The 12309-nt window shown below is 36.6% G+C and overlaps 1 protein-coding gene across 1 annotated transcript; it reads left to right on the top strand.

The window, feature by feature from the left end:
• Positions 1–1924: 1924 nt before the first annotated feature.
• Positions 1925–10007, top strand: LOC117337831 (methyltransferase-like protein 9). The gene is made up of 6 exons (XM_033898959.1): positions 1925–2164; positions 2936–3126; positions 4072–4172; positions 6734–6842; positions 8744–8925; positions 9364–10007. Exons 1-6 carry the CDS (start codon positions 1991–1993, stop codon positions 9576–9578), a joined length of 972 nt encoding a protein of 323 aa, XP_033754850.1. The 5' UTR covers positions 1925–1990; the 3' UTR covers positions 9579–10007.
• The last annotated feature ends 2302 nt before the right edge of the window (positions 10008–12309 follow it).

Below are 12309 nucleotides of genomic sequence, written 5' to 3' on the forward strand. Positions count from 1 at the left end.
CTCCTATAATTACAAACTAATAAGTCATTTATCTCAAAGATTGCCGAGATAATGTTCATACTGCGTGTATCATTATCACGTCTTTGATGTCTTAATTGAATAATTATTCGACAAATGTATTAATCTTTATCATTTTTTGTTCACTAAGGTTCAATATTCATGAAACAATCTTCATTATGCTCATCAATGTTGGTTCATTACCAACGTAAAACTCTCTAATTATGAAGCAAATTGGGACGAGCCTAGATAAGCCTTATCACACAATTAAAACTAAATATGAATTTACTACTTGTCGAAAAAAATCCCTCCATGTAGGCGTGGCTGTATGATTGTGATACAAGTATAACACTGTGCAGATTTTGATATAGGTGGCGCTGTGTACCCTGTGATATAGGTGGGTTTTTGGATTGTGATGTAGGTGGCGCTGAGTTATTGTAATACAAATAACACTGTGCAGATTTTGATATAGGTGGCGCTGTGTGCCCTGTGATATAGGTGGGGTTTGTGGATTGTGATGTAGGTGGCGCTGTGTGATTGTGATATAAGTATAACACTGTGCAGATTTTGGTATAGGTGGCGCTATGTGCCCTGTGGTATAGGTGGGTTTTGTGGATTGTGATGTAGGTGGCGCTGCGTGATTGTGATACAAGTAACGCTTTGCAGATGTTGGTATAGGTGGCGCTATGTGCCCTGTGATATAGGTGGGTTTTGTGGATTTTGATATAGGTAGCGCTGAGTTATTGTAATACAAATAACATCGTGCAGATTTTGATAAAGGTGGCACTGTGTCCCCTGTGACGTTGGTGGCGCTGTGTGGATTTCGATATAGGTTGCGCTATGCGTGCTGTGATATAGGTAGGCTGAGTTGATATAGTTTGCGCTGTGCGGATTTTGATAATAGATGGCGCTATGTAGTTTTTCATACAGGTAGCGCTATGTCGATTTGGATGTAGGTGGTGTGTGGATTTGGATGTAGGTGGTGTGTGGATTTGGATGTAGGTGGTGTGTGGATTTGGATGTAGGTGGTGTGTGGATTTGGATGTAGGTGGTGTGTGGATTTGGATGTAGGTGGTATGTGGATTTGGATGTAGGTGGTATGTGGATTTGGATGTAGGTGGTATGTGGAATTGGATATTGATGGGATGTGTAGATTGTGGTGTAGGTGGCACTGTTTGAGTGATAATGTAGATGGCGCTGTGGGTTGTGATAAAGTTGGTAAATCTACGATTGGGGATGTGCAGTGTTGATCAGTGCTATTTATACAACTGATAAAGTGTTTCATTTCATTTTTTATAAAATATCATGATGACATTTATGTCACATGTCAATTGATAAAACACGTTTGAGTTGTCCCTATCATTGTCAACAGACATGAAATAAAATTATGACAATATGGTATAATGTAGATTCGTGTAAGATATTGAAGCACTTCGAAAAAATGTATAAAAAATGCTGTTTAAAAGAAGCGGACAAATAAATGACCAAGTTGTTAAATCAAGTTGAGCATATTGTGATTGCTATATATTTCCAGATGGATAGAAGTTTCATAACAGTTAGATAATTTGTTAGATCTAGAGTCTTTGATATGACATATTATGATTACATGCTATAAAAAATGAAAATCAAACATTGTTATATATATTGTTGTAAGACCCGTTGTACCTAAAAATATAGAAATTCCAATGAGGCAGATTCCCGGAAGTGAAACAGATATCCTGTAGGATAAGCATTTCCGGTATATTATGTTATTAACTAAAAACATCATAACAAAGACAGAAAAGAGGAGAAAATTACATTGATTTGATTGATTGAATATATAATTAAACATATTCCATGCATCTGAACATTTAACCAGATGCGACCCAAAACCTTCATCTGCGTGACGCATTGAATTCAGACATCGTACGAAGGGCAGTAACTCGTACACACTTGGTAAACGGAAGTACTATTCTGTGCAGAAACGTACACAAACCATCACAGATACACGTGGATGGTGCGAGTGATCTGCTTCCTCATTTTCCTACATGCGTGTTTCCATGTAGTCCCTGGAATGGCAGCTGGCGAGGGATACCTCCAGATGAGGCAGTTTCGGAGCCCCATGCTGAGAGCGGTGTACAACCGACTCCAGGAGGACCAGAAGCACCAAAATGACCGGCATAAATATGTTAGTGGCGTCATCGTGTGTGTTTTATGTATACTGTCTATGTCATTAATTAACACCAATCGATGACTCAAAACTTGTTAACTAATCCATGATCAGATTAATTTTACCAACATCGCAGGAATCCCCAAACCTAGTTATTGTTTACGTTTCAATGCTTGTCGTTTCGGATTCCAATGGTGTAAGGGAGGCAACTCTCGAAGTTTTTGAACGAAAATATTGAATTCTCAAATGACATTTAAATCAGAAACGAAATGGATGCAGTTCACAACTTGTTACACAGGTATATACATGATTTGAATGCATAGTATGTTTGGACAGGTAACACAATAAAATCAATAAAACAAAGGATGATTCACTTTAGACAGGTAACACAATAAACCAACAGATGGTTTCCATAGAACTGTATACAAACCAATGTGTGGTCTCCTTAGACATGTGGTATAGTAAAACAATGGAGACTAATGATTGTATTATATCTTTTGTATAGCATGTCAATGACATTTTTACAGTTGATACAACTGTTTTTCAAGAATTAATTTTTTAAGGTTCTGGAATCATCCTAGATTGATCAAAGTTATAAGCATCTGAGATATTTTATTTTGCCGAATTGATCAAATTTATAAGCATCTGAGATATTTTATTTTGCTGAAAAGATTTTAGTGTAATTCATGTCGCTCAGATTTGAAACAACATAAATATTTTTTAAATCACATTGACTTTATATCACTCAGCGACTACAAACTGGTTTACACAATGTAAATTTTTTTCCAGTGGTACTCTATCAACAGTACATTGTTGCCTGAAAGCTTGTGCGAAAAAGTCATAGAGTTTCACCAGGATGAACAGACTAACAGTTTTCTTGACACCTGTTACGAGAAAGCTGATTGGATATTTACCCAGATAGGTCACTCCCTCTCCAAGTCCCTGCTAAGCTGGTTCATGACACCAACTTCTGTCAATGGGTAGGTACCTAATGGTAAAATAAAGTTCCAATCCATTTTAGTACAGCTTTTAGTTGCATGTAGCTAATGACTGCTTCATGCCCGAGAAATCTTTGTTGTGTCTAACTCTTCATGCTTACTGATTAATGAAAGCAGATTTTTTATGAAAAAATTTGGTTCAACCCAAATAACAGCATTATTGTAAAGTCTTTGGGGAGTGTGATTACTATACTATAAAGAATTCTGCTCCTATAACTGTCAACTTTATTATCAAAGTTAATCCAATACTCAGGCTAATATACTCTATAAGTGTACATATATTTTAGCGGTATAATCTTATTTTAGTGTTAATCTTATTTTAACGTTTTTCGCTCTGGAAGCATTCCACTAAACTATAATTGTGCTAATTGTAGTTTATATACATTGGTTTCTGTGGTAATCATTTTTGGTGCGTTAATTCATCATTCCCCTATTCTGTTTTAATTGGGTTTTGTGCTGAAATTTGAGTGTGTCAAATTAAGTATGCTTACAGTATATCTGTAATTTAAATAGGATGATACACATATATGTAACACTGAAACAGCCTACTTAAGACACCCAATTCTTTCAAGGTCCCAATGTATACTGGAACAGTTCATTTTAGAAGCATTGTTTTGAATTTATGACAGCAGCATGTGTTAAAAAAAAGAATTGTAGTTTTGTTGAATGTCACCATGAACAGTTAACCTTTGGGGTGAGGTCATATTTAATTTCCATACAATAATTTTTAAGTACATGTACATACTGTACAGTATTAACAGGTATTATGGTTAAGGAATTCTATCTATTTACATACAGACAGGGAATGTTAGTAGTGGGTATTGTAATTCATCATATTCATATCAGAGTGATCATTTTATAAAAAAAAAATGAATAAGGTCAGAGTTGAAACTGTTAAATGAATCAATTTCATGTTTTTATCAATAGGTTGTTACAGCGAGGCTCCATGTTTGTCTTCTCTGATTCTCAACTTCAACAGCTCTTACAGATTGATGATTCCTACAGAGGACAGAATATGATAGACCTCGGTAAGTCAGCCCCTACATGGACAAGTGTATGATAGACCTAGTTAAGTCAGCCCCTACAGGGACAAGTGTATGATAGACCTAGTTAGGTCAGCCCCTACAGGGACAAGTGTATGATAGACCTAGTTAAGTCAGTCCCTACAGGGACAAGTGTATGATAGACCTAGTTAAGTCAGTCCCTACAGGAAGTGTATGAGGACTAGTGTATGATAGACCTAGTTCAGTCAGTCCATACAAGGACAAGTGTATGATAGACCTAGTTAAGTCAGCCCCTACAGGGACTAGTGTATGATAGACCTAGGTAAGTCAGCCCCTACAGGGACTAGTGTATGATAGACCTATAGTTAAGTCAGCCCCTACAGGGACTAGTGTATGATAGACCTAGTTAAGTCAGTCCCTACAGGGACTAGTGTATGATAGACCTAGTTAAGTCAGCCCCTACAGGGACTAGTGTATGATAGACCTAGTTAAGTCAGACCCTACAGGGACAAGTGTATGATAGACCTAGTTAAGTCAGTCCCTACAAGGACTAGTGTATGATAGACCTAGTTAAGTCAGTCCCTACAAGGACTAGTGTATGATAGACCTAGTTAAGTCAGTCCCTACAGGGACTAGTGTATTATAGACCTGGTTAAGTCAGCCCCTACAGGGACAAGTGTATGATAGACCTAGTTAAGTCAGCCCCTACAGGGACAAGTGTATGATAGACCTAGGTAAGTCAGTCCCTACAGGGACAAGTGTATGATAGACCTAGTTAAGTCAGTCCCTACATGGACTAGTGTATGATAGACCTAGTTAAGTCAGACCCTACAGGGACAAGTGTATGATAGACCTAGTTAAGTCAGCCCCTACAGGGACAATTGTATGATAGACCTCGGTAAGTCAGCCCCTACATGGACAAGTGTATGATAGACCTAGTTAAGTCAGCCCCTACAGGGACAAGTGTATGATAGACCTAGTAAAGTCAGACCCTACAGGGACAAGTGTATGATAGACCTAGTTAAGTCAGTCCCTACAGGGACAAGTGTATGATAGACCTAGTTAAGTCAGTCCCTACAGGGACAAGTGTATGATAGACCTAGTTAAGTCAGACCCTACAAGGACTAGTGTATGATAGACCTAGTTAAGTCAGACCATACAAGGACAAGTGTATGATAGACCTAGTTAAGTCAGACCCTACAGGGACAATTGTATGATAGACCTCGGTAAGTCAGCCCCTACATGGACAAGTGTATGATAGACCTAGTTAAGTCGGCCCCTACAGGGACAAGTGTATGATAGACCTAGTTAAGTCAGCCCCTACAGGGACAAGTGTATGATAGACCTAGTTAAGTCAGCCCCTACAGGGACAAGTGTATGATAGACCTAGTTAAGTCAGCCCCTACAGGGACAAGTGTATGATAGACCTAGTTAAGTCGGACCCTACAGGGACAAGTGTATGATAGACCTAATTAAATCAGACCCTACAGGGACAAGTGTATGATAGACCTAGTAAAGTCAGACCCTACAGGGACAAGTGTATGATAGACCTAGTTAAGTCAGCCCCTACAGAGGTCTGTGTATGATAGACCTAGTTAAGTCAGACCCTACAGGGACTAGTGTATGATAGACCTAGTTAAGTCAGCCCCTACAGGGACAAGTGTATGATAGACCTAGTTAAGTCAGCCCCTACAGGGACTAGTGTATGATAGACCTAGTTAAGCCAGCCCCTACAGGGACAAGTGTATTATAGACCTAGTTAAGTCAGCCCCTACATTGACTAGTGTATTATAGACCTGGTTAAGTCAGCCCCTACAGGGACAAGTGTATGATAGACCTAGTTAAGTCAGCCCCTACAGGGACAAGTGTATGATAGACCTAGTTAAGTCAGTCCCTACAGGGACAAGTGTATGATAGACCTAGTTAAGTCAGCCCCTACAGGGACTAGTGTATGATAGACCTAGTTAAGTCAGCCCCTACAGGGACAAGTGTATGATAGACCTAGTTAAGTCAGCCCCTACAGGGACTAGTGTATGATAGACCTAGTTAAGTCAGACCCTACAAGGACTAGTGTATGATAGACCTAGTTAAGTCAGCCCCTACAGGGACAAGTGTATGATAGACCTAATTAAGTCAGCCCCTACAGAAGTCTGTGTATGATAGTATATTAGACCTAGATAAGTTAGCCCCTACAAGGTGCAAGTGTTTGGTAGACCTAGGTAAGTCAGCCCCTACATGGGAATATGATAAACCTTTAGGCTATAACCAACTCAGACGGGTTATGATCAAGCATGATTTTTGTAGCAGAATAATAAAGATTTTAAATGAAACAGTAATGAATAAAACAGGACCTACCCTTATTTCACAGATTCTATCATAATACCTACATCATTTAACATTATTAACAGGACCTACCCTTATTTCACAGATTCTATAATACCTACATCATTTAACATTATTAACATTTATCATATGATTTTGATACTGGAAAGATTTTTGATTCGAATCAGCCAGAGTCATATTCTTTTTTCTACACCATTATACAAATAAGCTGTTCTAGTACCAGCATGTTTATTGATTTGTAGGGGCAGGGGATGGTATGGTGACAGAAAAAATGGCCAAGTATTTTGACACTGTATATACGACTGAAGTTTCATCTACTATGAGGTGGCGCCTTCAAAGCAAGGGTTATATGTAAGTATTCTGGTCCTGGTTTATACACAACACAACAAAACAGTATGAAAGACAAAAATTAATTGAATGGAACCAATAACTTGTTCAGGCTCATAATAATTATTAAAATGTTTTGGCATTCTTAGTGGCTGCTCATTCTTACAACTAAGTTACATCAACACAACTAACACTATTACATAATAAAATTTGACTCACTACTAAAAAAAAGATACACCTAAACAATTAAAATACTAATGATACTATTGGGGCATGCAACCCCCAAGCTTCAGCGATCATAAGCTTAGCTAGCTATGACTGAAAATAGGAAGGAGACATACTTATATATATATATAGCTTGAGCGATCTCAAGCCACAGAGTAAGCAGCTGGTAGCTAAAGCAGACGTCTCTGCTAAGACTGTTTCAGATGGGGCGACCCCGAGCTTGATATAACAAAATATGATATAATGAATTGGGGGCAAGAATTCCCCGAATTGACAAGTCCAAATCGAAAGAGGTTACATATAAAGAATAAACGAATGAGAGCCCCCAAGAGGTTTAAATTTTCCATAAGAACACGTACATTACAGTATTTAAGGAAAAATCTTAGATAAGGAATCTTCCTTAAATACTGCAGTGCTTTTCCAATTTAACATTTTAAGTTGGGGAATTAAACTGTAAGCAATGTTAATGGCCCCAGGTCTTGTGTAGAGATTTAAGTCAATCAAAATCAAACTTTTTTTTTCTCCAGTTAAAAAACTCAATTATCCCCAATCGAAAATCCCAGTTGTCCAAGTGATCAAATTCAACATGTTCCTCTGTTTGGCATAATAATGATGATTGGTGCAATTTGTGAAAAGAACAAGAAGGAAATTTGAGGAGTTGATTGGCCATTATGCACATAATGACAACCACAGATGTATTTTACATGTAAACTGTCATAAGATTAGTCCAAAATACTTATGACCGGGCAGCTTTCTGCAGAGATTGCTGAAAAGTAACGGTGAACTGTCTTAATATCAGGTTTGAAAATCTACAACTTGATATAAGAGGTCATTTTATATAGGATTTATGCCATTGGCACAGAAATTTCATTTTATATAAAATGTTCAGAGTTTTGAGATTTTATTACAATGATGTATCAGGGATTGGGAGTTTTGACCGAGGACCATATCAAGAATAAAGACAGACTGGGAAAAGACACAATATAATGATCACGATACAAATATTGGAGTATTTGAAAGAGAGCCTACAGCGGAATATATAGCTGCAAGGTCTCTATCCATAAGCAGGTCAGTTGCAATAATGCAATTGCAGTCTTCATTGTAAACACTCCATCTGAAAAACTGTTGTAAATCTGTGCATTTGCTGATTCGAGGTTACTACATTCTCCAAAACCTTGTTTACATGATCAACTGCTCCTAATACATAATGCAGTGGGGGAATTAAACGTGAACTTAGATTCTGTTCCTTTGAACATCCACACCAATTAGACAACACAGAGAGAGCCCAGTCGAACTCCATTTCACCTTCCAATCACACTACAAACTGGAAGCGATAAGAATACTAGTAACACCAACTCTTTACTGGGACAACAATAGGGAGCAAAGTCCAAGGGTAAATGTTGCATCCTCAGTTAAGTCATATTAAGGACCATATCAAGATCTAGATATATAAAATTTAACAATTAATCACAGTTTTGAGTTTAAAGAGTTTGAGAATTGTATAAACTGGTTTAATATTTGAAATTGCAGGTCAACATTGTAATATAAAGGTGGTCAAACATCTTAAGATCATAGTTATAGTAATCTGACAAGTGTATGGTAACTGGAATCACTTTTTTAAACTATATTTATACAGCATGAAAGTAATGTAGTGGATTACACATTATTACAACTAATTAATGATCACTTGTGCTTTTAAGAGTACTCGAGATTGACCAGTGGGGAGATGGCAGTACGAAGTATGATTTGATTGGCTGTCTCAACTTGTTGGACCGATGTGACAAGCCAGTCACAATTCTTCATACGATCAGAAAATCCCTTACCCCGTCTGGGCGAGCCATTGTAGCAGTGGTGCTTCCCTTCCATCCCTATGTAGAACAAGGTACATGTAAATACACTATCACAAGGTGCTTCAATTACACCACAGTATAAAACAAGAGATTCCAGAGGGATCTTGGTGCCCACCAATGAATGATCTTTATAGGTTCCGTCAGATTGATCTTCTCCTTACTTTCTTCTTTTCCTGTTAATAATCTGATAACAAGAACAATAATGCATGTACGTTGTTATTCAGGAGTTTCTTCTGTCAATTAAGCTTCAGAAATACCTTTTGTGTATAAACAATTAACCATCTGTGCAGAGTTCATAGACAAAATTTATCCGATATATAAAGGATCTGGTGATTAGATTTTACTTTCAAGCAATCCTACTGCCTACTAAATACCAGGCCCCGGATCGTTATACATTTTACTGTATTTTAGGTGTAAATTTTCTATAGGGAGATGACATGTCTAATGTATTATTTTTCTCCTCCCATCAGGTTCTACTGATCACAAACCTACAGAAAACATAATGATACATGGAAACACATTTGAAGATCAGTGTAAAAGTTTCATAGAGAGTGTGTTCGAGCCAGCTGGCTTTGAGGTTGAGAAGTTCTCCAGACTTCCATACTTATGTGAAGGAGATATGCACCAGTCCTTTTACATGCTACAAGATGCTGTGTTTGTTCTCAAAGTCAAAAAGGATGGTTGATCCTTAATTTTAAAAACATGTAATAATGTTATACCATGGATGTTTTTCATATAGGGACCAGAAATGTATATTTAAGATTGAAGACAGGTTTGAATTGAAAAGTTATTACAAATGTGATATCATATATCTGAATCAAGTTGTATTTGAATTCAGTCTGGGTGTGTGTGTCATATTTATCTGGAGGGTACCAAATTTCAAAGGACTGATTTTAGGAAAATAATACTACAAGCCACTTTGAGTCATTATTTTAATCAATAACTTTGAAATAAAAAGACAAACAACTTAACAAATTGCTAAAAATGCAGGTACATTACAAAGTACGTTGATTTGTTCGGAGAAGTGTGACCCTGGATTGATTGACCGTATACTGTAATGGTTAAGATGTACATGTATTACAAAGAATGTACATATTATAACAAATATCTTACTGGTGCTTAGCACCAGTAAGATATTTGTTACTGCTATTCACACTGAAAGCTTTCAGCTGAATTATCATTCTTCTAATTTCAGTTTCTCTTTCTTGTTTCCTGTGGCAAGTATTATTGCTTTGCCAATGCACCATCTTTTCAAATTACGGTTAGGATTTGTAATTACCAAAATATCTGTATATGTACTTGTATTAGCAGTAACTCATAAAATTGTATGATTATATTATAATATTATTTATAACAATAACCAGACTCATGGGAACTGCGGTAAAAACATTCTTTGACTTAAAAAAAACTTAAATGATTTGACTTTAAATTCTCATATTTGAAGTTCGTGTTAGAAAAGGGACAATGATACCTCAGTCTGTTAAGAGTATAGACCCTCATAACCTCAGGTGAAGATCCAAGGTGTGTACATTCCCTACCCATATCTGTTCGTGTTACTTGGGAAGCTGGCAAACGGGTACAGGTTGGTCTGTGCTGTTGTGTCCTTAGGCAAGACACTCATCTATGTTGTTTAGTGAGGTAGCCACCAGCCGCTACTCAAAGAAGTCTATGAATGAAAGGTCAAGTTTTAGCATGTGTAGTGCAGAGTTAAAGAAGTTTGTGAATGAAAGGTCAAGTTGGAGCACGTTGTTGTATAGTGTCATGGAATGTTATGATTGAAAGGTCAAGTTGTGGAAGTTCATGAATGAATGGTCAACTAAGTGCACATGCTGTATTGCAAACATTAAAGTTTGTGAATAAAAGACATTGTTTGGTATCACTGATTAATGTTGACAAATCTAGCCGTCTGAAAGAGTGCATGATATTCAGTCATGATTGTTATTTGTTATCTTGAAAGAACAATTATTTTTTCCATTTTACATTATGTGAATACAAACACTTGCAGTTTTAGTAATCATATGACAAATTATATTACAAATATGAAGCTATTTAATTATATTTATTATAATTTAACTATATTGATCTAATTTAAGCCATAATGAATATTTGCCCAATGTCAGTAATATTTACTGTGAAAAAGCTCAGAATGGTGCCTCCTGTTTTTTGTATGTAATTTAAGCAATAAACATGAATATATAAATGGATGTGTCCAGAAGTTTCTATTGTATTAACTCATCTGTCTGGAGTGCAAGTGAGCAGTATCCAACATCCTTTTAAATAACAACTTCTCAAAAAAACAAAAGGCCTAGGGTCATGTGTACATGTATGTAAATATCTCTGCTGATTTTCATGGCACCTGCTGGTGTCTGCCATTGAAACGTTATCCCTTCACTAGATTAACACATTAACTACATATACACATGTTACTGTATTAACTATCGTGTCTTGGAAGGGACAACAAACTCAACAGATGTCGACTTCATCACGACTTCGGGGCCGAACCATTTACTGTATGGAGCGAGTGGTCCTCAGCTCGCCTTCAGTTATTCCTATCTTGTTCAATACATTAGCGATCACAGCTATCTAAAGTATCCAAACTGATGTCAGGCCAGTATGTTGGGATAAATAAATTAAGTTTGTTTAAACAAATGACTAGAACCTTGAGTGATGACCTCAAAATCCTTAGGTGTAGAAATTGATGTGATAGTATCTAAATATAAACTGAAACTACAGTAAAACTCACTTGTGTCGAACACGGTTGAATCGAATACATCGGATGAGTCGAACGTTTTGCTTGGTCCCGTCGACTTCGACTTATCCGAGTTTTACTGTATGTATTTTCAAACAACAAATCCATGGGTTTGATAATAATTTTCAACCTATCTAAAGACTTATTTGATTTTTTTTTTTTTATTCACAGAAACGAGAAAATGGGCTTATTGGAAATTGTAAATTTAATACATGTTATCACTTATAAAATTGTACTTTCACACAGTGCCAGTAGACTTAGGCAACATATTTCATTACCAACTACCATGTATTGTATTGGCATGTAAACTTTGATTCTGGCAATATATATATTCTGACTGTTTAAAAGAAACCTGCTGACATAATGCAGGTTTCAAACGCAAGTTAAAGCAACTTGCGTTTGAAACCTGCATGGTTGATATGTAACATACCCAGTATATTTTGTACACACATGAACATAATTCAAGTTCAAAATTAACAAACTTTAATATTCAAGTACCACCATTTAAATGGTAACAAGATCTCTTGATCAAAAATAACAAAAAGAAAAATGAAAAAATTACTACAGTACTTATTTCTTCAAGATAAACTTCAATAACTTTCATTTTAATGGTAACAAATCAGTCAACAAGAACACAATAGGGGCAAAAAATATATGCCCATGCCAT

Source organism: Pecten maximus, chromosome 11 (assembly GCF_902652985.1).
Source record: "Pecten maximus chromosome 11, xPecMax1.1, whole genome shotgun sequence".
In the NCBI taxonomy this organism is placed as follows: domain Eukaryota; kingdom Metazoa; phylum Mollusca; class Bivalvia; order Pectinida; family Pectinidae; genus Pecten; species Pecten maximus.